The following is a 26,225-nucleotide window of genomic DNA, read 5'->3' as shown; positions in this document are numbered from 1 at the left end:
ATCACCGCACGGGATATCTTTGAGATGAAATCCTTCCTGCCACTGATTTCCACCTCTGGGCAGGTTCCACGAGGTGAGCCTTCCAAAGTTAAAGCGCAAATAACGGTTACAGCTTTGGGGACTTCTTGCCAAAAGGGTTTCATTTTCCAGAGAGATGAGTCACATTACCACCTGCAAAGTATGATGACCTCCCCGTGTGCACCCGCCCACGAAGGACGGGATGGTGACAGGTGGGTGTCCGGGAGAGTGGACCGGGGTCCCCGCTCAGGGTCCCGGGTTCTCTGTCTGGTTGGCCCCCTGCAGAGGCTCCCACGAGCCTGGCAGCAAGACCACAGCCAGACGTAGAGAACCGGGTCCCGGCCCAGCCCCGCCGCCACCAGGGCCCCACAGCGCTCCGGAGGTGTGTCCTTGCTGTCTTGACCTATGTCATGAGGTGGTCTGTCTCTTCTGTGACATCAACTGGTCCCCGTGTCCCCCACATGAAGCACCCGGGCCGCGGTGCCGACCAGCGAATGGCTGCTCAGGCAGCCGGGCGTCAGCTAAAAGCGCACACCCCTTTGAAGGCTGCTGACCTGCCAGGGTTCAAACCCCAGCCCCGCACTGACCCTCCACGCAAGTCTCGTGCCCCTTGGGGCCTCAGTTTCCTCACCTGTAACGGGGGCAGTAATAGCCCGCCCTCCCGGGGCAGTTAGCACGTGCACAGCACCCCCCGACGGCGCCAGGATGCAACGAGCACAAGGTGAGTGTCACCGCTGCTGTCACTGCTTAGCTGTCACACGGTCATTGTTGGTGGCCGTGCTAAAGTCCCAGCCACAGTAACATTTGGTGCTGAATCAACCGTTTTCCGAGGGAAATGCCAGGTCGTCTGGCAAACAAATTCACGAGGAGACGGAATTCTCCCTGGATGGTTCACTCAGAGGGGGCGGCACCTACGTCTCGAGGGAGGAGGTACCCACAGGGGTGGCTCCACGGGCTGCGGACGGGCCCCCGAGCGGGGAGCCTGCGTGAACAGGCCCCATCTGCTCACTTTGAGGGGAGGCCAAGGGACGAGACAGGACGCTGCTTTTCAGTAACATCTTTGGACCGGATCTTCGAGTTCTGATGTCTGATACAGGAGGTGCTGTGTGCAACTTAAAATGGTCCCGAACTACTGATTAAGCACAAGCTGTTTGGTGCACAAAACAGAAATGCCCCATCACTCCATCTGCCTCGGTGCCAGGACCGCCCGGACCGAGCCGCATCGGGGCAGGTGCCCCTCGCCCACCCAGGTCAGGGATCACACCTGACCCTCGGACAGGACTCTGCAGAGCAGCCTCCTTCAAACCTCTCGACAGCCAACACAACCCTCTGGTGCGGGGGCAAGTCCCAGGTGCCTTGAGGGAGGACCTCGCCCAGGTCCCCAGGACTCTGAGCTCCAGGTCCCAAGAACACACCCCTTCCTCAGTGGACGTACAACTCCCTCCCTGGACGACAGGGAGCAGGTCTGTCTGCTGGAAGAGCAAAGCGCCCTGCACCCTGTCCTGGTTCAGCGCTGGGACAGCGAGGCGGGACCCCAGACAGGGCGGGGCAGAGGCCAAGTGCTGCTCCTGGCTGGCTCTCGCTGGCTGGCTGCGCCTTCATCCGGCGAGGCCAGGCCCAGGCGCCGGTGTGCCCCGTGCCGGCCCACGCTCTGGGCCCCAGGCAGCGGGAGCCAGGCAGCCCCGCCCCGGGGCCGGTGCGCGTGCAGGGTTGCGGGGCATCAGGCAGACCCTACTCAGCTCTGAGCAGGGTCACAGCAGGGCGTGCGGCCGCTGGCTGCTCTCCCCGTGGCTCCCGGCCTGGGCTGGCCCCCCACCACGGGGCCTCCGTGGAGATGTGGGACCACACTGCAGTTCTCAGATACTCAGTCTGAACCAAAGCCTGTGAAATGTTTCTTAACGTTCATGTTGGTCACAGGCTGAAAGAGGTACTGGCTTACACAGCATATAAAGTGAACCTCAACTGTTTCCTCCGTTTCTGTGAGGCTGCCACTCAGCTTAAGCTCTCCCACGTGGTGGGCGTTCCCCTTGCGTGGACAGCACCGCTCTAAGTGCACCCGACGGCGCGGACCAGGCCCCCCTCCGCGAGACCCTCCGGCAGAGAACTTACCAGAAGGCTCCCATCAGCGGCAGCTCCTCCGCACAAGGGGCAGATAGTGCACCGGGGTCAGGAGTGCACTGACGGGCGACGGGGCCCGAGGCCCACATGACCACTCGTTACTTCTCCTTTAACTGAGAAGAAACAGCAGCCCCTGCGCTGACGCACGGGCAGGCGGCAGGCCTAACTGGTCTAATTAACTTACCCACTACATCCCGATGGTCAATTTGTGCAGCTCGACAGCACACCTACCCCTGAGGTGCCCTGGCCACCTGGAGAGGCTGCAGGGACGCTCGGGGAGCAGGCCAGGGTGCCTGGAGGCCCGGCCTGGGGGGCTCAGCGCCCATGCAGCAGACGTGAGGTCGGAGCCCGGGCGGCCGGGAGCCCGGGAAGCCAGGGCCCTTGCCTGCGAGGCGGGCACAGTCCCAGGAGAGACCTCCAGGCTGGGAGGGTCTGAGGGTCCATGACTCAGAGCCGTGCTGGGTGCACCGGAAGCCCACTGTCCACCGCCGTCGTCGTCGCTGTCCCCCCGTTCACACCTGGGGGCCCTGGGCGTGTCCCCGATGCCTCCTCAGAGCTGACGGGCTGCTCCTTCCAGAGCGTGTCGGGGACCAGAGGACCCGGCCCACACGGGCCCGGCGTGACGCCCAGCACGCGGGAGCTCCACCACCACTGCCACCATCCCCGCTGCGGCCGTGGCCCTGCCCACCAAGGACCTGAGACGGCGAGTGTGGGGGGCACACAAAGCGGCCGCACCTGCCCTGCGCTCGGGCCGACACCCTCCCTCTGCGAGCGCACGTGCTGGTCGGGCCCACGCGGCAGGGCCCCCGCCCCCGCCCAGGCCGCAGAAGGCCTAGGGACAGCTCAGCCGACCCCGGCAACGGGAGGGCTGCGGCGCCCCAGGGCCTCCCTCCTGAGCCCTGAACCTGGCCTCTGTAGGACCCTGCCTCTCTGAGCGGCCATGGGCTCAGATGGGACGGTCCCCCTCAAATGCATCCCCACTCTCCCCCCGAAACTTAGAAGGACAACTCACTGGAGCCCCGCAGCCCTGGACTGGTGGTCAGACAGCCGAGTCTCCGACCTGGTCCCAGCTGGGGCCCCTGCCCGTCAGCCCTCCGGCTCCAGCTGCCGAGGGCAAGCCAGCAGGGAGCCGGCTGGGGCGGGAGGAGCCCTGTGATGCTACCGGAGCGGCAAGGGGATAATAAACCGAGACCCCGTCCCGCTCCTGCTCCTCGGTGTCGGCACCATGCCACAGGAGGGGCCACGAGGCCCGAGCGTGAACGCTGCCTGTGAAAACCTTCTCATCTCCCTTATTTTTAACTGGGATTCTGTCACACCTGAGGTCCCTCAGTCAGTGGATCAAAGAACGCTGAGCACAGCCTGCGGTGCAGCAGCGTGGAGACGGCCCCACGGAGCTCGGCCCCGCCGGCGGCAGCTCCCACCTGGGCGGACCCGCGCTCAGGGGCCCAACGCGCCACATTCGTCCCTGCGGACGCTCCAGGCTCCGACCCCAGCATCTCTCGTCTCACGTGCGGCGGCTGCACGGTGGCCCCCCCCCCAGCGATCTCCCACCTCCTCCCTCCCCTCTGCCTCCCAGGCTGTCCTGTGACAGCTGATTTCTTTGACAATCTAGTTATTAGTTTGAAAATCTTGTCAAGTTCTGGACCAAACCAGGCCTAAAAATAGAAGGCCGGTGACAGCTGGCTGGGATGGACGGCCAGATGCCAAGCTGGCCAGCTCGCTGGTGACAGCCCTCCCGAAGGTGGGAAATGAAGGTGACACGGCGATAGAGTGGTCTTCCAAGGGGCCTCTGATGGCTCAGGGAGGGGTGCTGTCCTTGCAATTAATCTCACAGTTCTTTGCCAGAAAAGGAATTCTAGAGAGAAGGCACCTGTGGGCACTGAAACCCAGCCTGACCGCGCACCCCAATCAAGCCAGCCCCTCCGCTTCCTGCCCTGCGCACGGCCGAGGGACATGCCATCAGCGCACGCAGAACACTTAAAATCCCGGCCCGGCAATCAGAGCTGGCTTCACCCTGCAAGGACCTCTCTGCTCCGAGGGATTTGGGGCCGGGTGGCTGGCCAGATGGGATGCTGTGGAGATGCCGTCCAGGGAGGGCCCCCAGTCAGAACGACACCTACTCACTCACAGGGGAGTCCCAGTCCCCCACGTTTATCTGCCGGGGAGGGTGTGGAGCTGGACGCGTGTGAAAGGAGGCAGGCGCGATGTGTGAGGCTCTCCCGCGTCTCCCACGTGTCCTCCCTGGGCTCTGCCAGGACTCAGGGACCGATACCGGGCAGGCTCGTCCGGGCAGGGCCTTTCCCGCACATGCAGGGCCAGAGCAGCTGTCAGAGAGCACGGGGTGCCAAGGGACACTGAGGCAGGGCGGCCGGGAAGGGGACCCATGCCCCGTCATTCAAGCCCCCTGCTTCCCTCGCCACGGGCGGGCATGGCGTCCACGGCATCCTGGGGGCGGCACCCCGCAGGCTGCAAAACAAGTGCCCCGGCGGCGGCATTTAAAACACAAGCTTATTCCTGGAAGCCGCTCAAAACTAATCAACCAGCCTGCACGGCAGGGCTGTTGCCTCCTGGTCCCGGGAACACCCGGCTGTAAACCGTCTGCCGTTAGGACACTGCCCTTCTGTTCTCAGGGATGTCACAGGGTCACTGCCAAGAACTCTGCACCTGAGGTTTATGAACTTGTAGGGGCAAAAGTTTCCTTCGGTCTTCATCAATTCACTGAGGTGTCTACAGAGGAGATTCTCCCCTGACCCCCCCCATCCCCTCCACAAGGTCCTCAGTGACGGAGGGGACGCTGCCAGGCTCAGCTGGGACAAGGTGTGGGGGGTGGGGAGAGAGGTGGCTCCTAGGTCCTGATCCTCAGGCATGGCGCGCTCCCTGGGGAACGGAGCCTGGTTTCCAGACGAGGTCCTCCCGGAGCCACGTTCTGGGGAGCTGTGTGGCTCCTTAAAACGTCTCCACAGGCCGGTTGTCCTCAGGGCCTGTCACGATTTTACCATGTGACTCGGTTCCTTGAGGGCAGACGCTCAAGAGAGATGGCCCAGGAGGCCTCCGGAACTTCATGGTGTTCGACTAACTGCAGCAAAGCGTGTGTCCCAGTACAGGTAGAGTCGTGAGTGGGCGGGTGAGGGCGTGGGCGGGCAGATGGATGGATGGAAGGGTGGATGGAAGGAGAGTAGGTGGATAGATGAGTGGGTGGGCAGATGGGTGGGTGGATGGATGGAGAGTGGGTGGGTGGATAGATACGTGGGTGGGTGGATGGGTGAGTGGGCAGATGAGTGTGTGGGTGGACAGATGCGTGGGCGGGTGCAGGGGCAGGCAGAAGGAGGAACAGATAAAAGAGTAAACAGAACAACTTCCAAGATGGTCCTGAAAGTAGGCCCTCGGCTCCAACTTTGCTGCTGGAAGCCAGCTAGTCCCACGAGCAGCCACCCTCAGCCCATCTGTGGGGCCACAGCTGTGGCAGATCCAGGTCACACCCCCGGTGCCTAGCAGAGGGCCCAGCACACAGGAGGCTTATGTTCCATTAGCACCGTCACTGATCAAACTGAGGCATGAGAACCCTAACACTCCCTGTGCCAGGAAACCACCTCGCAGAGCAGAGTTCCAGCCACGCTCGGCACCGTCCACCTGAGTGCAGCTGGGAAACAGGTGGAACCTGACACACAGACTGTGGTCTTGAAACCAAGATAGCAGCCAGGTCAGTCCCTGCCCCTCCTGCCCTGCCTCCCTCCCTCCCTCCCCAGGGAAACACCACAGACACACACACACACATACACCCCCAACTTTTCAAAGAAACCCCCACTACTGAAGGTGACCTGCAAGGGAAAGTCAACACCCTGCAACAGGGTTGGGAAAAATCTCACGCAGCCCTGCTGCTTCTGCTTCCGGTGGGGTGGCCAGGGGCCTTCCCAAGGCATCTGCCAGGCAGGTGGGCCGGGGTGCGGCTGGACAGCCCTGCGGCCCAGGCAGCTGCGTGAGCCGGGGCAGGTCAACCTCTGGGCCCCAGACCTGGGGACACCCCCACCCTCTGGAAGAGCTGTTTCAAGGATTAAAATGTACACGAAGAACACGCTGAGCACCACAGAAGACATGCAGAACGTTGGGCAGCTCAAGATGGCTGGGGTCCGGGCCTCCGGCTGGGGGACTGGGATGGTGAGGACAAGTGACTTGACCAAGGCCACGGGCCAACGAGTGACCGAGCTGACCTCACCCCAGGCGCGGGGCCTGAATCTCAGGCGCCCTCACTTCCAGCTGCCAGGCTGCAGGCGGGGGCAAGGCCGGGCAGGGCACCCTCCCCGACCCCGAGGGCTGGCGGCCGTCCCAGGGCAGCTTCCCGTAACAGCCCGCTTCCTGCAACGTCCCTGCGCGGAATACTGCTCACAACCTGGGAGCCCAGCCTGAAACAGGTGGAACCAACTGGCCGCTGGGAAGGCAGAGAGAATTCAGCACATGCACTCAGAGCCGGAGCCACCTGACCACTGCCACTGATCTCCAAATACACGCAGCTCGATTTCTGCTCAGAATTATGTCCGCCAACCCCAAGGAGGGGGCACTACCCTGAGAAACGCCCGGCTTCCCTGGGGACGTGGTGGCCCCTCCCCACCTCCAGAGTGACAGCGGGCACCTGGTAGTGATTATAAAGGGACACTCGCGAGGCAGGAGCCAGGCACACCGCAGACTGCTATTAAGAGTGAGACTCTGGTCGAGAGAGCTCTGGTACTAGCACACGTCACGTCACTCGACCTTGTGACCGGTTCACAGGCTGGCACACCTGTTCCAACAGGAAGCAAGTTAACTGCAACGGGATTATGTGGAGACGTGAAACACGGCACCGGGAGCAGAGGTCTTCCCTGACCCCAGCAACGCCTGCGTCCAAGCGTGCGCACCGACTAAGGCTGTACGCTGTGGGCGCACGGCGAGCCCCGCGCCCCGCCGGGGAGCTCGCCGCCTCCAGCGTGGCTGAGAGCAGGCCAGGGCGTCTGCGGGTGGGGGCGGGCTCATCGCCCTGAGACCCCGGGGGGCCGCCCTCCACCCAGCCCTTCAGAACACCCTGGGAGCACAGTCCAAAGCCCCTGCATAGAACAAGGTGGGTGGTGACCCCGCCGTGACAAGGAGGCAGGAGCCGGGGCCCCCAGGGCGGCCCCACGTCTGAGCCACAGGGCCCCTGGTGTGCGCCCCAGGAAGGCGTGTGGAGGTGTTACCCACCCTAGTGCCAACGGTGCCCTAAGATGCTCTCTGAGCAGCCTGTGCTCTAGACAGAGCAGCGTTTGGAGGCCCGAGTCCCGGGATGTAACCGTCACCGCACGAGCCCAGCGGTGACTCAGCGCACGCACGGCAGCGAGACACACAAGGTCAGCTCCCAGCACAGGATCCGTGTGGGACTCACGGGGCCCTTGCAGGCCAAAGGGCCCACATCCAGGTTGGCCGCCTGCGGGAACGGCCACAGACGCAGGAGCTGGCCCCGTGTGTGTCCTGGGCTTCCGCCAAACAGGCAGCTGGGAAGCACGCGGCTGTCCACAGACCCCGAGGAGGCTCCCCAAGGATGTGCCGACTGCTCCCTGGAGCCTCTCCCCCGAGCGGCTGCTCGCCAAGCAGGAGCCTGGGGGCTGAGACACACGGCACTTGCAGCTGCTCCAGGAAAAGACGCGGACATCACGCTGGACTGCAGATAAACCCCTGTCCGCCACCGGACCCGCTGCACTGCAAGGCCGAGCACTCCTGAGGGCACGTGTTCTCCACTGCAACACACAAAGCACCCGCGAGCAGCGGGCTGGGTGAGGCGTGTCCACGGCCACTTTGCCCAGCTGTAACTCCGGACAATGCCTCCTCCGTGAGCGAGGGGCCGGGGGCGAGCCCAAGATACCCCGCCGTCCTGACTCCTTGACTAGGATGGTGGGTTCACACGCAGCATCCCCCAGCCTCAGAATTACAGGGGACGTGGAAGCCTTCAGGTGACAGTGACCCTGATGAGGACACTCCACGAGCGCCTGTGCGCCCCTGCACCTGCAGCAGCCCTGAGAGGGTGCTGGGCCCTCGAGACGGATGCCACCTGCTCTCAGCCAGGGGTTCTCTGGGGACTGGAGGTGCTCGGCAGGAAGGGGTTCCTGCCTCCAGCACAGAGCGGGGCTGGGGGCAGAGACATCCCAGCTCCCGCAGACAGAGCCCCAGGAGAGCCTGCCCCAGTGGAGAAGGAATGATGGGTGGGGTCCTCAGCTCCCCGACAAGGGGCAACCAGTTCCCATCTGCACCGAGGAAGGGTCAGGCGTCCACAGACTCCTGCACTCCGTGCAGCTGGACCCTCCACCCGGCCAGCCCAGCTGAGGACCAGACACACTAAATAGGAGAAGAGCAAATATTTTCTCTTTGTATGAGGAATTAAAAGATCAGTGCAACTTCTTCTGTGTGCTTTATCTCAAAAAACAAACACCCCAAAATTGAACTGAGAAATCCTATCGTGTTTGCCCTGAAAATCCTCAAACTCATTAGGGTAACAAAATGAACAGTCCGTACAGATCAAGGGCTTTCAGGATTGAAAGGGGATCGGAAGGCAGATTTCGCCGAACACTTCCAGCCCCTTCCATCTTAGCTTAATTTATTTTTCACGTGGCAGGAGGGGTGGGGACTTGGCGAGCCCAGGACACTGTGGCCCCATTTGTTAACTCTGTGCTGGACCCTGCCTGGGCCTGTGCTGGGTAAGGCAGGTCTGGGGGATACTGGGGGGGTCGTGCCATGTGTCGGCCGGCACTTCATCTGCATGGCGGCGGCCCCCACTCCCGGGGGCCCCAGGTGTGCAGACAGAGTGGCGATTCTGCAGGTGCCCGCCCCCTGATGCTCTCCGAGTTCCTCTCAAGTCCCACTCCGGGGGTGGGCGGGGGAAGTGGCCACGCAGGGTCACACGGGGGTGGTCGCCTGGGCTCTTTGTGCCCCCCCAGGTCCGGGTCCAAGGAGGCATACAGCCTCCTCCCCCAGCGGTCTCCCGCCTCTGACGGAGCCCCCCAGGAAGGACCAGGGCGGGGCCGAGGCTGCAGGGGGTGCTGAGGAGGAGGGGCCGGTGCTGGGAGCCTCAGGAAGCTGGATGCCAGGTGGCACCCAAATCCTATGGTCCCTTTGCTTCTCTGAGCCTCATTTTCTAGCCTGGAAGTGGGGATCTGAGACCCTCAAAGCCACCTGCTCCTTCCTCTTCCTGCCTGGGCCCTGCTGTGCCAACCCCCACGGGGGACCTGGGCACCCCTCAGCAGTCTCCTGGCCCATCTTCATCAGCCGGAGGGGCCTGGTCAGGACGCTGCCGGTACATGACGCGCTGGGTGGCCACTTCCTGGAGGATGGACGGAGCCCGAGCCCCTCGGTGCGGTGCCGCCTCCCCAGCACGGAGCCCTGGAGGCCTGGGGGTGCGTGGCAGTCACGTGGAAATCCCAGATGTGGTTAAGTGAGTGGAGAGGACACAGGAGAGAAAACAGAACCACCACGAGGCACAAGGAGTTCTTTCCACAGAGGCGCCCAGAGCTGGCGGTTAATCCATCTGGGCCCGGCTGGGTGGGAGGCCCCACCTGGGGACACGCCCTCCGGGGCCGCCAGTCCCCACCTGGCTCCCTCTCCGTCCCGGGGTCACAGGAAGCAGCCCCGCCCTCTCAGTCTCAGCGGCCAAGCAGCTGGTGGGCCTGTTAGGGTCAACTCCACCCCTCGCAGGCTCAGCACCCGAAAGCCCCGAATCAGACCTGCCCACAGCCAGGAAGCTTCCAAGCAGCAGCGGGCCCATCAGTGCCCGGGAAGGCAGCGGGCTGCGGACCGGCCAGCACGACGGCCTCGCACGCCTCCCTGAACACCCCGACCACGCGCACACATGCGGGGCGTCGGGCCCCCCTCGGGCCCGTGTAATCCTATTTCCATGCTGGATTCGTTGGGGTGTCCACGCAAGACTGCAAGATGGAAGGCGTGACAGCTGAGCGGGAGACGATTTAATAAGTCCCGAGATGTAATTACATTTCTTCAGAGACGGAACAGATGAGCTTCTCCTAGTTTATCTGCCTTGGATATCAAACACCATTAATGCGATAATAACAGCCTTTCAATTAATGGTTTGAATGGTGGGTGTAATTTTTTCTTTAATGGCAAGACTGATTCAGGGCAGAAATGAGCAGGGAGAGAGACGCTGGCAAAATCCATCAGTCGCAGCTGCCCTCCGCCTCACCTGCGGGCAGGCCTGTCCTGATGGAGGTTCGGCTGGGAGCCCCGGGAACAACTGGGCTGGGGGAGATGCTGGGGGGGGGCGCGACCCAGACCCAGGGGGAGAGGGAGTCAGTGCGGGAGCTGAAATGTCACCTTCCGCCAGGAGAGCGCACTTCTCCTTTATGAAAGGTGGGGGAGGAGCGGGGGTGGGAGGGAGAACACAGGCGCTGAGGCAGAGGACACCACCCCGGGAAGGGTGCCTGGGGCTGACAGTGCGGTGTTTAGTTTTATTTGGGGGGGGGTAAGTAATTAGGTTTATTTAATTCTGTTTTTAGTAGAAGTGCTGGGGATTGAACCCAGGACCTCGTGCACACAAAGCATGCGCTCTACCACTGAGCTGTCCCCTCTGAAGCTGCTGCGGGTCAGTGCAATGTCATTTGCGCCAGCTGACATGAGCACCGGCATGGGGGGCACCACGAACGCACCCCCCCGGGAGGGGGGCTCAGGCTGCCCTAGCGTCCTCCAGCAGCAGGAAGGCAGCTCTGGGCGGAGGCCCAGGAGCCCTGCGAGGCCCGGCCTGGAGGGCTGTGCCGTAATCCTGCACACAGATGGAGAAGCGGCCTACAAAGCAGGCCTGCAGGACCAAGGTCACTTCCCCCGAGGACCCCAACTCTGCTGCACAAGCGGGAGTTCCCTGGGCTTCCACAGAGGCGCCCTGTACTGAAGGCAAAGCCTGCACGGCGGGCGGCCCTGTCTAGCCGGCGGGGCGAATTCTGGGACTCTGTCTGGCGCTCTTCCCAGGAGGTACCACAATAGGGGGACAGGGGCCTGGCCTGGGCACAGCCCCGTGGCCCACGGGCTTGGGTTCCAGTGGCTCAGCACCCCCAGAACGTGAAACCCACCACAGACAGGGCTGACTTAATAGAAGCACAGACACATCTGAGGATGGTCCTGGGACACAATTGATTTTCCGCAGCCTCAGGCGCTCCTGTCTCTATCCAAACAGCGTCCAGAGGTTCCCCTCTTAAAGGGAAAGGACCGCGGCAAACGGCCCACCGTGGGCGGGCAGGGGCTGCAGGGGCGGGGACAGCCAGCTGAGTCACCCCGAGTCTCCCAAGCCCAGCACCACCCCGGGGGGCTGCCCTGGGGGGAGAGGGAGGAACTAGGGAAACTGGTGAGGGTGGAGGGGTGGGTGGGCGGGCAGCAAGGAGGGTCCCTCAAATCAGCGAGCCCAGGCCTGTGTGGCTCAAGGGGGCGGCGAGGGCCACCTGCCCGAAGAACACAGGCCAGGCACCCACCAGCAGGCCTGGCAGGTGGATGGCCACCCTGTCTGCCGCCCCAGCCCCTCCTGCGATGCTGAGAAGGTACCTGGAGTTATTCAATGGACCCTGAGGCAGATGTGGCCACTTTCACAAGCCACCCTCCCCGTGACCCCGAAGGAGCAGCCCGGCCACGCGTGGCAGCCGGACGCCAGTGACCACAGGAATGAATGCGCGAGGGGCCGCAAGCAGAGGGACACAAACAGGTTGTGTGTGTGGCCCAGGGGTCGTTTCCTTAATGACTATTTCAGTAAGAATTCCCCACCCGCAGAGGGAGGGGGCTGGTTTTTCAGAGATCAGAAAACAGCGGAAACAATTCTTTTCCTTGGCTCACTTCTAAGAGGTTCTGAGGGTGTGTGCGCGGGTGTGAAGCAGCGGCGGCTCCAAGCCCCTCCTCTGTCTGTGCCCTCACTCACCCCGGGCACAGTGAGTGGGAGGCTGCATTCCGCCTTTCCGATGGGGAAAACCGAGGGTAGAGGGTCAGGAACGCCCCTCACCGTCCCACCTCCCCGTGGGTCCGTGGGCGGATTCCTTGGGGCACCCCCAGCCTAGGCAGGGCCAGTGCCCCTGCCGTGGGCGCCGTGGGCGCCGTGGCCTCGGGCGGCCCTGGGTACCACCTCCTAGTAAGCAGCTCTGCTGCCAGGCCCCAGCCCGGGCAGGCGGGGGAGAAGCAGGCCCGGATCGTCCCCCGCCTCACCCACCACTTGCGCTACAGTGGGGTCAGCGCCACCGGGGGCACAGGGCGCCCACTGAGTGGATGGCAGCCGTGGACAGACACACAGACTTCCCACCAGGCTGCAGGGATGGGACCATGCGGGCTCCCCCCATGCAGCCCCTGCTGCCCACACCTCCCCTGGACCCGGAGACGAGAAGACAGTGTGTGCCACCCTCAGGGGCCGAGGAATGGGGAAGGGGCTCCCTCCCTCTCCTCCTGACAAAGTCACCGTGCGCGTTCCATGCTCTCGGTGTCATAAGTGGGTCCCACTCTGAGGACACTCCTGACACTTGTACAGGACAAGCCTCGGTCACTCACAGCCCCTGCCGGGACGAGGAGTCCCCCCCGGCCATCGCTGCCCACCCTCCGGGGGCCTGGGGGCTGAGTGCGGGGGCGCACGCTGCACCTTCCAGTGCCCGCAAAGCTGCTGGCAGACGTCTTCCCAAGTTACTTCAAGGGGGCGGGAGGAGGGTCCTCCCTGGGTGTGGCCCAAATTCCTCCTGCTTTAACGGAGCCACCGGGAAAACGTTCCTGTGACGCCAGCGCACTTCCAGCCCCTTGGAGCCACAGTGAGCCCCTCGGACAAGCTCTCCTCCCGTCCTTCCTCACACCCCGCCCCTCACGCTTCACTCGTGAACTCCAGCAAGGACGCTGCCCTTCAACTTGGCAGCACACGCCCGCCTCAGTCCTGACCAGCGTGCTTCGGTGACCACGGCGAGGGGCCGTCTCCCCGCATCCGGAGAGGAGATGACCGCCGCTGTGCGGGGAGGGCGCCAGGCAGAGAAATGGCCGTGAGAGACAGGCCCCCGCGCTGGGCTTCACAGACAGGGCGCCATCGGGTGGCCCCACACAGGAGTCCACCTGGATACAGGGCAGGGGAATCTTCCAGAAAGTCCCACAGACTCTGCCGCTCTCTGCTTTCAGGGCAAAGGTAAGGGCAGGGGCGCCAAGGAGGACAGAGGTGCTCTCCCCGCCCAGCCCCGCGCCACCTTCAAGGAGGTCCTGGCCTCCTGGAGGGCTGAGACCTCAGAGTCACGATACCTGGGCCTCAAGGATGCAGAGAACACTCACTGGAGGTGACAAAGGCCCCTTGGTGCGAGCAAGGGCTGTCCCTCCCCGCCCCCCCCACGTGATATCCCAAAGCTGCAAAGGATACTCAAAGGCCGGAGGCCAGCCAGACGAAGGCTCTAGCTGAGGAGCACCTGCTTCGAGAGCTCCGGTGAAGCAAATGGAAGCCCCGGGGCTGCGGCCAGAGGCCGAGAACACTGGGCCCCGGCGTCCGGGCCGGAGCACAGCTAAGGGGCCAGGTCGCCCGGCCCGGTCGCCGCAAAGCTCGGGCCGCAGGTGTTGTCCCTTTCTGTCTTTGTAAATGACCTCCCCCAGCCCCTCTCTTGTGCTGAGGAACCAATACTCGGCAGAAGGAAGCTTGGGCCAGCGAATGAACGGCAGACTTTGAGAGTGGCTTACAGGCCGGACCAGGCAGGGCAAGAGCCCCTCCATCACGGCATCCGGACCAGAGGGAGGGGACAGCCTGGGCACCAGGTGGGTGCAGCTCCTGAGTGGTCGGTCGTGGGCAGGTGGGGGCACCCGTAGGCACTGAGGATCCTCAGATGAGCAGGACGCACTTCTCGCCTCTGGGGACCATGTGGAGTGTGTGCATGTGTGTCTGCAAGTGCACACGTGTGTGAGCCGAGGGACAGGCGTGCGTCTGTGGGGATCCCAGGACACCTGCTGCAGCATCCAGGGCCTGTGAGCCAGTCACCAGGCACCTCCCCGCGGGGTCCCACCCCTTTACGGGGAATGAACCTGAGAGAGAAGCAGATGACCACACACAGCAGGGACGTGGAAAATAAACACTCAGCCAAGAAAATGAAACATCCATAATTCTCCTAACCTCAGCTAAATGACGACCACCGGGCTCTGCCTCTGGCAGTTCTTATCTGAGCACCTGACACAAGTAAAATTAAGATCCTTTCTGTATATAGTTAATATGTGCGTGTACTTATGTGTGTAAGTATATGTACTTACACATGTGGGTGTGTTTCCTCCGTGTGTAGTGTGTAGATTTGTAATGTCCACATGCACATGTGGACATGTGTTTTATATGCACACATGCAGATTGTTTTATGTGTGCATCTTACATATGTGGACACATGTACGTGAACATTTATACACACATACATATGCAGACTGTGTGTTTTCTACGTGTGTGTGAGCATGGGTTTTACATGCATATACACGTGCAGGCGTGCATGCGTATTTACAAGCGTTTAGACGTATGTGATTTCAGATCACGCCTTTCCCCACGTAGAAACACACTGAGAGCATTTTCCCACGTCAGTAACTGTTACTTGAAGCTGCGACTTTGGGGGGTTACACTCCAACCAGCAGTGTCCCGTGACCCAGGGGACGGTTCCTCTAAGGCTGGATATCTAGACTGCAGACAATCTGTTTTCCCCTAATTATGAACAAGGGGAATTACTGATCAAAGGTGAGGCTCCTGATGTATTACTAACGGCTCTCCAGAAAGGCTGCATCTCACCCGCCGGGGAGGAGTGAAGGCACAGGCCTGTTTCATGCCAACTTCATCGATCTTAAGGAAGCACGTTTTTAAGAGCATGGCTGAGTGGACGGGCAGCATCTGTTTCAATTTCAATCCTTCAGGAGGGACAGAGGCGTCTTAGCTTTACGGGGTGGCCACACAGACTCTCCTGTGGGCCACCTGACGGTCTCCACCCACTGTCTTCTCTACACGGACATTTTCTCCTGATTACAGACACAGCCCCAAGGCCGAGCTTAGAATGCGTCACTCTCGCGAGGGCTGGCACTTTCTCAGGTCAGGCCCCTGGCGCTCTGGCCATTTTAAATTCACGTTGCAGCGGGGGGGTCAGTCACAAAAGTAATGTGAGTTCCAAACGAGTGGGAGGTGAGCGCGTGGCTGGGAATTCTCCAGGGAGACTTTCACTCCTGTCCCGTTCAGAGCCAAGTCTCAGACAGGAAAACCCACCCGCCCAGCTCTGTCTGTCCATCTGGTGCACTTGCTTGGGCTCCGGGGTCCTGACTTGTGCAAAGGGTTTCTGGCTCACCTCCATCTGCTCGGACTCCAGGTTTTGCCCTGTGTCCTGGGCTGGGCTGTCTACGCCTGGGAGCTGGGTCCCTCCAGCAGGAACGAGCAGGTGCCTCAGGGCCGACAGCGTTCCAGGGCTGGCTACTCCTGGAAGAGTCCGCACACTTAGAAAATCCGTCTTCCACCTCCCTGGTGCGTGTCTGTGCGTGCACCAAGCAGGGGAAGTGGGGGAAGGCGTCCCTGGACACTGATTCATCAGGCGCAGAAACAAAGGAGACCGGGGGTTTTATGGGGCTGTCCCTGGTGTCCCCGGTGTTCCTGGCTGTCGATCTGAGACATTCTCTAGCATGTTAAGGTGAGTAATCTCTTATTCTACTTCCTTAAGAGCAGAACTTGGCTGAAGTTGTGATGAAGCTGTGTCCCCGGACCAGCCGCTGAGACTGCTTGTACAGTCCGCGGGATTCCCAGTGGCCTTTCCTTCCGGGCTCTTAGAATTTCGGTGGGCACAGGGCGCTCTGCCACCTGCCCCGGCAACACCCTTGGGCCCTGGTCTCAGTCGGCTGCGGGAGGGAGGCGGGCTCTCGGGGCTCCCGTGCGGAGGGCGGGAGGAGCTACGTGCCCACTGGCTCTCCCAGTCCGGCCCCTTGCTTCACGCGTGAGCTCCTTCACCGTCTTCACCCCAGGTGACTCTGTTTTTCCATTGCCAGCTTCTTCAGTTGAGTTTATTTATGTTTTTAAGTAATAAAAAGCACTCTGCCTGTGGGTTTGCTTGCAAGCCCAGCGCGGCCACACCCCACGCGGCCGGGAGCCTGCCGTGCGACACCAGGGCCGCTTTCCCCTCGACAGAAGGCCTCTGATTTCCCAGCGCTCGGTTCCTCTGCTTTAACTTCACTACTGTCTGGTTTCAAAGGGCTGTGCTCAGCAAATGTAGCCCGTGTGATTCCAGTTCTTCAGATTTTGGCAATTTCTATGCCCTCGATCAGATGATTTTGTAAATGTTTCACAAACACTTACCAAAAAAGATTCATCTCTGTACCATTCAAATTCCACCCAGAGCTCTTCAGCCGCCCTGTGTCTCTGGCCAGTGGACCCACAGCAGCCCCGTGTCCATCCTGATCCAATCCGCTGAGTCCCTTTTCCGACCGCTCCACTCGACCCCCTTCTGTCCTGTAAAGTCCTAAATTCAGGTTTCATCGGCAGAGGGGAGAGCTCACAGGTGGAGACTTCTGCGAATGGAGACGTGGGGCTTCGTGTCTGTGAGCCCAGGAGTCTCTGCCGGGCGGCTCCTCACAGCAGAGGCCCCTCCAAGCCACCGTCTTCACTGCGGTGCAGCCGCTTCCTCCTTGAAGTCCAACAGGGAGCCCGCCGAGCCTGCACCCCTGAATCTGTCCAGCTGCCACCCTTCACCTGTGCCCCGCCCCCCACCTCTGTGCCCCCCCGCCCCCCCTCCTCTCTGTGCCCCCAGCCCTCCCCCCTCGGGCAGCTTCTCCAGCCCGACTGCCCCGCCCCCACTGCATCCAGCCCCCTCCCCACATCTGGCCCTGCCCTGGGAGGAGGCCCGGGTTGAGAAGCCTCTGGCCTCCCACCAAGGCCTCCCTGGCTCTCTCGTTCCTTCTCAGGCTCATCACCCGATCGCCACCCCGACCCCGACCGCACACTCCCAGCACCAGCCTCACTGACTTCCCTCCCCTGCAGAGCAGGCCGGTATCTGATCCGCTCCCACTCCGCGTCCTGGGTTCTCTCTCCCCCACCTGCCCCCGCACCTGATTCATGACACCCATCCTTCCTGTTCCCTGGCCCCAGGCCCCGGGCAGAGCCAGGAGCGGGCCTTCCTTCGTCTGTCACCCCTAGCCTGTCCAGCCCATCAGAGAGTCTCCCACAGACAGCATGGGCCTGGGCCAGACGGAGGGGCTGAGGGGACACCAGGGGACCAGGGACATCCCAGCAGACCGAGGCCTCCCAGCGGGCACTGCCCTTGCCTGTTTCCACCTGGTCCCCGCTAAGCTGCTGCCTACGATCCAAAGGACACAGGGGAAGGGTCTGAGACAGCAGAGGCCAGCACCGCCAGGGGCTCCTCAGCCACGGGCCAAGCAGCCCAGAGCTCCACCCGGACACGGGCGCCGGGCGAGGTGTCCACGACGCACACACTGAGCACCCTTCTGTGGATTAAGTGGGGTTTCCAGACGGGGCCTCACAACCGGTCCTGCCCTTGCTCAGAGCCTCCCCGCATGCAAGAGAAGCTGTCTCTCCTCGTGAGACTGGTCGTTTGTCAGCAAACTTGCAGCAGTGGGTTAAGTCACTGGGGGTGTTTACAGACCTCTGAGCTCCGGATGGCTCCACGGAGAGGGCCACGATCTCCCTGGAATTTCCACATTCTGCTCGCCATAAATTTATGAACTTCTCTACTTCGAAAATCCAAACACTGCACACTGGCACCTCCCTTTGTATCAAAATCAAGAACCACGCTGCCAATCTCTATGCAGAGAGAACTTGCCCACATCACAAAGCGTCTCTGCGCCCACAGTGCTGGGTCACAGCCCCAGGAGGCGGCAGGGCAGGACCCGCCCTGCCTGGGCGCTGCCCCTCGCCCACGCAGCAGGGTGAGGGCAAACCGGGCCCTGGAGGCGGACTGAGGACCAGGGGGCCACCCAGGGGCTGCAGTCAGAGCCCTGGTGTCCCGGGATGCAAACGAAGCAGCTCAGACTTTGAGGGGATAAAGCTGAACGCATTTCCAGGATTTTATGAGGTGCACCTGTGAATCAGCCAAAGAGCCCAGGACGCCAGCACCCCCATCTCACCTGCACCCCCCACTTGCGGGGGGTACACTCTGCCTCACAGCGTGTGGCAGCTCTAGGTCAAGACCCGAGCCCAGCCCTTCAGAGAGGTCTTCAGCCACCTGTGCTCCCCGGGAGCAGAGGGGCCTCGGCCGCTCACCCTCTCTGGGCCCCGAGTTCTCACCCCACAGACGGCCAGGACGAGGTCGACATGCCAGGCACATTGCCAGGGCACAGGAGGCCACACACAGGGAGCTCCTTCCACCAAAGGCCCGACAAAACCTGGCTGGAAAAAAGCAGCCAGGTGGGTGGTGACAGCCGCCTGGGGCCTGCAGGAAACGGCTTCCCAGCCAGAGAATCCCAAACATGACTGGGGCAGGCACACCTGAGACACTGTCAGCCTGGTGAGCCTGAACCTCGGGGACCCAGGTGCCTGCACCACCCGGTCCCCGGAAGGTGCTCGGGGAGCCAGCCAGGCGCAGGTGTGAACGCTGGTCACGGTCACCAGGGAAGCTGGGCCCTTCCCCCTGCAAACGCATGGCCAGGCCCGTCCGCGGGCTCTCCCGCGCCTCCCGTGACCAAAGGACAGCACAGTGGGAGCCCCAGTTTCTTGTCTGCGTTGATCCCACCTCACTGGGAACCCCAGGTAGGTGTGGCCCCATCAGCAACTCCAGGCCTGTGACACACAGAGATGAGGGTGGGCAGAGTGGGTGGTGGGCCCTAGCCCCCCAGCCTCGAGCAGGCTGCACACGAGCCCGACGGGGCAGGGCAGGAGGTGCGTCTCCCCCTTCACAGACCAGGACAGGAGGCTGGAAGAGGCTGGACCCGGCTACGACCCCACTGCTCCCCGCAGTGCACAGCCGGCCCCGTGCTGATCGCAAGGGCAGGAGCCTGAGGGAGGAATGACCTCATTTCCCCGTCTACCACCTCGGGTGGGGCAGGCTGGGCGCTGCGCTCTGCTGGCCCAGGAAGGGGTCCCTCTGGGTGGCCAAGGTGGAAAGCCACGGGGCAGGGCGGCAGGGTTGGCTGGCTCCTCCCACGGCCCTTGGGGGCAGGGGGAGGGTTCTCAGAGCGCCTGTCCAGCCCAGGAGCCGAGGGACCACAGGCCAGGCGAGCTGCCCGGGGCCCTGTACTGTGACCCAGGACCGTAGGGCCTCCCTACTCATTCCCTCTCCTGAAAGATGAGGGGCTTGAGGAGGTGAAGCGGCCGGAAGGTGAGCCCCAGCCTGTCAGGGTGGAGCCTGGTCCCTGGTCCCCACCGCTGGGTCTCTTCACTGCACCACAGACAGCCCAGCCCTCCCAGGGGTCAGCACCCATGCAGGCCCTGGGCCACTGCACAAGGCCCACGTGGGGATGGGGACGGGGCTGGGACTTGGCCCTGGGTCGACCAAGCTGGGCAGCCAGGCATCTGATCACGTGCCCAGCCCCTTCCTGGTAAACCACGGCCCATGGCCAACCCGAGGCTTCCGGGAGCCTCCAGGCCACCCTGCCGAGGACACACACCTGCCAGCGCAGCAGGCTTCTCCGGGGGGCCTGTGACAGCACGTTTAACAAGGCAGGGGTCCGCAGAGCCCAGGCCCCACGTGACCTGTGCCCTCCATCGGGGATTTCAAACAGCAGGTCAGTGGTGACCACGAGGAGTGCGGCTCAAAGTCCTTCTGCAAATAACCCTGAAAACTAAACGTAATACGCTCTCTCCTGCAGAAGGTCAAGCTCGGGTTCTTCTGAAAAGGCATTTACTTACTTGAAAATCTCTTTCTTCCAGAATTTCCTTCCTCCATCTCACGAGGAAAGCAGCGCAGACGTACAAGTGGAAATGCGCGAAGCCCTCGGGTTCCGACTGCAAGAGAGAACACGACGGAGAGTGAGAGCGCGGCCGGCCAGGCAGGGCTCCGGGAGCACCGAGCGGCCGGCTCCCACCCAGGGCCTTCCTTTCAAGTCCTCGGATCATGGCAGTAAGCACGAGCTTCTCTCTAAGTCCGGCAGCATGACACGTGGAGCGTGCACGGCACACCTGCTGTCCACCTGCTTCTCCTGCCCGGGTGCGAGCAGCGGCGATAGAAGCCGAACCCAAGGGGCGCCATCCTACGCTGCCCCGTGGTGGGGGCACTTTCCCAGAGAGGCCACGGAGGCTGAGTCACCCGCCCCCGAGCAGGAGGAAAGGGGCCAAGCAGGGCAGACGCCCAGTCTGGGTCCAGCCCATGTGGTCCTGGGCACCAGGAGACGCTGCCGACCCTGAAGCGGCCGGGGGAACAAGATGCTGCGTGTCCCTGCCCGCCTCCTCGGGCACAGATCACCAGTGGGTTCCGCTCGCCCTCCCGGGGCTCACGTCCCCTGTCTTCAGGAGCCCCTGCACCTCCATGGCAGCTGCCCAAGTTCAAGCGCACAACACCCACACTGAGACCGCTCTCGTCTGTGCCACACCTGCACAACCAGTGGCAACAGTTTAGTAGGTAAAAATATAAAACAGATGCCGTGTAAGAGGATGTCATGCCCCAGGGAAAAATAAGGTGAGGAAGGCGGATGGGAAATGCTGGGGGCACTCGGGAGGGGGTGGTTTGCAATTTAAATACGGCGGTCAGCCACCTAAGGGGACACTTAAACGAAGACCCAGAGAGGGGACACTGCTAGGTATCTGGGGGACAAACGCAAAGACCCTGAAGTTGGACAGTGCCTGGTGGGTGCGTCCAGAAGTGCGGTGGGCCCAGCAGGGGCCGCGGGTGGAGGGGGAGGTGGAGACTCTCAGGGCCTTGCTGGTCGCTGGCTTGTTCCCGTGACACTAGAAGCTCTGAGCAGAGGAAAGACCCGGGCTTCCAAAGGGCGCCTCTAGCCGTCACGGACAGGCCTGGACTGGGCCAAGCGCTCTGCCGGCTCACGAGTCACCTCTTGCACTGTGTCCCACTTCCTGAGTTTCCCTTCCCTCCTTCCTTTTTATTCAGCCTGTTCTTCTTTATCATTTTAAACATGTAACACGTCTTCCAGCACATCTCACGACTCTAAAACCTCTAGTCTTTCTGGGTAAAGAAGCTGCGGTATATTTATGCCGTGGAACACCACTCAGCCGTAAAAAAGAATAAATAATGCCATTTGCAGCAACACGGATGGACCTAGAGATCACCATTTTAAGTGAAGCCAGAAAGAGAAAAATACCATATGAGATCGCTCATATGTGGACTCTTAAAAAAATGACACAAATGAACTTATTTACAAAACAATTAGACTCACAGAGAAAACAAACTTACAGTTACGGGGCAGTGAAGGGGGTGGGAAGGGGTAAATTGGGAGTTCAAGATTTGCAGATACTAACTGATACATATAAAATAAATAAACAAGTTTTTTCTGTGTAGCACAGGGAATTGCATTCAATACCTTGTAATAAACTATAATGAAAAAGGAACGTATGTGTGCTCACGTATGACCGAAGCACTGTGCTGTGCACCAGACGCTGGCACAACATTGTACGCTGACCATACTACAACAAAAAAATAAAAATTTAAAAAAATAAAATAAAATCTGGAGATCTGTTCCTGCAGCTGGACTTCTCTGCGGAGTCTCACTCTCAGTGATCTGCTTCCTTCCTTGTACATTAGTGATCTTCCCCCTCTTGGAACTTATGTTTGATGGGATGAAATTATTTTTAAGGCAGGACAAAAAAAAATTCAAACATAAAATTCCCTCTGCCCACCTGCGCTGTGCGTCTACAGCGCACACCAGCCAGGCCTTAGAAGACACAGGGGAGCCCGCTCAGGCTCACAGAGCAGTCTCCCCCGGCGCCAACGAGGCACCTCCTTAGGAGACACTCCTTTCTCAGTCCTGCAGGAGCCACGATGACCTGCTGCTCAGCTTGTACGTGCGACACAGGCTGCGTAAACTGTCAGCATGTCGTCTGCTGTGCAAGTCCTTCTCTGTTTAATTTCTCGCGGGAGGAACGGTCCTCAGAGCTTTCTGAAAGCCTGTCTCCTGGGTTGTCATCCGCAGGTTGGCTCAAATAAAACTCCCCATTTCTTTCTTAGATCGACTATCAATTAATTTTTCATTGGCGTGTTCCTCGGAACTTTAATCTGTTGGAATTCTTTGAGGCATGTATCAAAAACGGTTTTCTTTGGGGAAAAAATTTTTTTTGTACTGGTTGCTGCCAGTACCTAGAGCACTTTATGCCAAGATGATTTTCAACTAAGTTTCCAGCTTGGAATTTTTTAGGACAAGTGAGTAACGTGAACTGGGACTCAAACCCACATGCCTGCAGGCCTGTGGCTGGACATCCTGGAGGAGGTGTTTTCCTCCCTTCCTCCTTAACCCCCACGGCCAAGGCCGAGACAGGTGACACTGACACCTGCTCAGCCCCTGGCCGGGCTCCAGGCTCCTCTCCCGCCTGAGGCGCATTAAAACCAGGCAGAAGGCCCCGGACATTAACTGGCAGGCGCCCCGGGTGGGGGGTGCTCGCCCTCATGTCCCCCCTTATTTCTCTCGATTTACATTTTCTGGACATTTCTGGTCTACAGTTGTCTCTCTTCCTTCACGGTTACGTTTTTAAAAAATACGCCAGCACCCTCCGGGGTGTTCGGTGGCTTTTGTGACAGAGGGGCCTCTTAGTCTGCTCGACAGCTTTTAATCTAACCAGAGTGCAGAGGTCACCCTCACTCAGAATCCAGGAGACTGGGCTGTGAGCTCTGCCTCCCGCAGGTGTCCCCGGCTGGGGAGCAGAATGTACTAGAAGCCACACGGTCATACGGACGCAGCATTTGGGGAAAATGGAGTTTTACGGCTTCGCTTAGTGGATTATTTGTCTTCAATGACTTGGTAAATTATATTAAAATAGCAATTTAATAAATAAAAATTCCCTATCATAATGGAAAATGGGCTTCTGTGCCAATGAGGCTTCACCTGGACAATAAATACCATCCCTGGCTGCCCGGGGCTGATCGGGGGGCTGGGTCTCAGGAGTGATGCCCACACGTCCCAGGTACCACTCAGCATAGAGGGGTCTCTGTCACCTTCGGGACTGGGGACGTTCAATCAGAGCCTCCCTGACAGGTGCCGAGTCAGCCCAGTCCACCAGCCATTCCCAAAGAAGCCCAGAGGGAGCCGGCCCAGCACGCACAGCTCCCCAAGGGACGAGGATGAGACTTCGGGGAGCGCCCGGGCGGGAGTGCTGCCGGATGACCACAGGGCCGACCCACTGGCAGCACCGAGCCGGGGCCCCTTCAGAGCGGCTCTGGGGAGGGGTGACTCCCAGGCCAGGCCTCTGGCCGCTGCACGGAGCCCAGCTTCACATCCTTATCTCCAGTCTTCCCAGGCTCCAAACTCCTTGGGAGGGAAAGGTGCCCAGAGGGCCGGAAAGAGCCCTCAGCGGTAGCCTGAAAGCAGGCCCTCTGCCTGGGGGCGCCCGGCAGAGCAGGCACGGGGCTGGGCGGGACACAGGAGCCCCAGGGAGCCAGGGAGGGGCAGCGGGGGGGGGGGGGAAGTCCTGCCTCGGGCCTGGCTTCCAGGTCGTTCTGACCCCACCCCCAACCGCCTAGGGCAGGGACATTCCGGCTGCCCTGGCCCTGATCACACAGCTGTCAGCTCCGATGTCCCCCCAACCTGAGCCCCGCTCCTGCAGCCCGGGGCCCAGCCTCCCCGCAAGCCCCCCAGCCCCTCCCCACAACACCTGCCGTCTGGAAACAAGCGCATGGGGGCCTTAGCTGGGCCGCCCTCTCAATGGCTTTGCTCCCAGCTGCCGTCTAAGCCCCCAGGGGCTGGGGTCTGTCCGCATCTTAACACCCTGCCCAGTGCAGAGCAAGGCGAGGACTCCTGGCTTCCCGGGGTGGAGCTCCCCTCTCTGCAGCGACCTTGGCGTCGTCATCCTGTGTGAGGGACCGGAAGGAGCAGCGGTCTGCCCTGGAGCAGCCCACCGTCTGGGATGGGACCGAGGAAGGAAGCTTCAGGAAGCCTCCGGCACAGGGTTTTGGTACCGGGGCCCCGGCCCGACAAGTCCAGGGCCAGCACCTGCGCCTCCAGGTGCCCAGGGCTTCTCCCACTGTGGTCAGAGGGGTGCTCGCCCTGGGGATGTGCTTTCTTAGAACCACCTGCCTTGTTCTCACAGGAAGTCCCAGCCTGAACTCAGGGCACAGCTGTCTGCACAGACATCCTGTCACCACGGCCGCATCACCCCCGTCAGTAAAGGTGATGGGTAACGGGGGGCTCCCAGGACGGCCAGGTCGCGCCGATGAGCCGCACCTGCTCCCCACCCCCTCGAGACATGGAGCTTTGGAGACATGGTAGTATCTAGATGCTGGCATCCTGGGACCAGGACAGTTCTCCCCCGAACAGAGCATCTCCCACAGCAGAGTATAAGGAGACGTGCCCCAGTGTCGGAGGGAGCGCTGCTCGTCAGAATCCTGGGACAGCTCAGTGCCCTTCACCAGGAGACCGGACACGGGTCCGCCTGCTCACACAGTCTAGAACTATAAAGGGTGAAAACAGATGAAATACAGCTACAACTGTAACGCTGAACAAAGAGGCAGGCTGCAGAAGAATATGCAAGTGCGGTGCGTTTATGAGAAGTTTCAGAACAGTCATTACGGTCACACATACTGTTTACTGATGTATGTACGGGGTGAAAATACGAAAGCACGTTTAGACACTGTAAAAACCAAGTTCAAGGTCGCGGTTACTTCTGAAAAGAAGGAAGGAAGCTTCCATGATAATGTCAAATTCAATTTTTAAATAATAAAGAATCTGAAACAAAAAGGAAAAAAGAACCTTCAGATGCGACAAGCCTGGGTATGGTGAGCACGCAAGCGTTCTGACTGTCCACACTTTGCTGTGTACTTAAGACTTTGCATAATTAAAATAAAAGAAAAAGAGGACTCATTTGAAATGGCCTTTTCAAGGGTCACCAAGAGACCTGACTGCAGAGGGACCACTCAGCCCTGTGGCCTCCGCCCAGCCCAGGGAACCTGTCGGGCCCCTGTCCCCTTGCTGCCACTGGCTCTAAGGCCTCCGGCACCCCGGTCCTTGGACTCTGACTCCCACCACCCTGGGCGACCCCTGCTCAGGTCGCTCCCCAGGGCCACAGGCATAGGTGTGGGGCGGCCCCCAACCACTCGTCTTCCCCTTGACCTTCCTTCCAAGGCCCTTTCCCCAGTCCTTTAGCAAGGGGGGCTGTTGGCATGTCTGCAGTTTTACGAAGAAGCCTTGATTTTTGAGAGAAGCTCAAAGGACAAGAACACAACACAGAAGAGCTGTCCCCGGGGCCACCCTGCCCGTCCCCTCCCGTTACCGCTGGAAGCAGAAGATAAATCCAGACGCCTCCTAACATCACGCGTTTTCTTCAAACTGCGTGTCAGGTTCCGCAGCGGGCCTAGTTTTCGCTTATAAAATGACAAAGTGGAAGTTCAAAACGACTCTACACGATTAACTAAATGCAAATGACTTACGCACGACATACACTTTTTAAAATGTAGGAAATCAGGCAAAGAAACAGTTTTCCTTCTATTTTTTATAACAGAGAAATTGTGATAGAAGGAACCATTTTTCACCTTTAATTGCCTCATTAAACCTTCCTTATAATTTTGGGCACTGAAATAAAACCCAACGGCCTTCTGGCCCAGGAGATTTTCCTATGTACATGTATTTATGTAGATGTATTTCTGAGGCCATTCAAATGACAGGAATGGCTTCCCATTCTCTGTGCAGACTTGAGTGCCCCAACTTCAGCTGTGCAAGCAAAACCTTTGCTATGATTTCCTTTGAAATATTCATCACCAGGCCGGTGCATTACACAATTACCTCCCAGGAATGCAGAGCACGGCCATTTTAAAATTCACACCAACACGCCCGTGGTTGGGGCAGGGGCTCGGAATGGAACTGTAAATCACATTTCATTATGCAGCCGAAGCCTGACGCATAAATGAGCCTGGTGCTCATCCAGCCGGCCCCGGAGCAACTGATCCATTATCTCCACGCCAATCGCTACCAGCTCATGCTGGACGGACACTTGCTGGCACGTGTCTGTCCGTGTCTGAGAACACTCCACGTGGCTGAAAGACAGAGGTCATGGC

The 26,225-nt window shown here is 60.5% G+C and overlaps 1 protein-coding gene across 3 annotated transcripts in view; it reads right to left on the bottom strand.

The window, feature by feature from the left end:
- TBC1D22A (TBC1 domain family member 22A) overlaps nt 1–26,225 on the bottom strand; it is a 238,357-nt gene that overhangs the window by 2,422 nt on the left and 209,710 nt on the right. For all 3 annotated transcript variants that reach the window (XM_072973722.1, XM_072973723.1, XR_012078732.1), the window contains one exon: nt 19,925–20,020. In XM_072973722.1, coding sequence (XP_072829823.1) covers nt 19,925–20,020 — 96 coding nt within the window. Of the gene's footprint in view, nt 1–19,924; nt 20,021–26,225 lie in introns of those variants that run through there.

This window comes from Vicugna pacos, chromosome 12 (assembly GCF_048564905.1).
Source record: "Vicugna pacos chromosome 12, VicPac4, whole genome shotgun sequence".
Taxonomy (NCBI): Eukaryota; Metazoa; Chordata; class Mammalia; order Artiodactyla; family Camelidae; genus Vicugna; species Vicugna pacos.
This window is presented reverse-complemented; position numbering and strand designations above follow the sequence as displayed.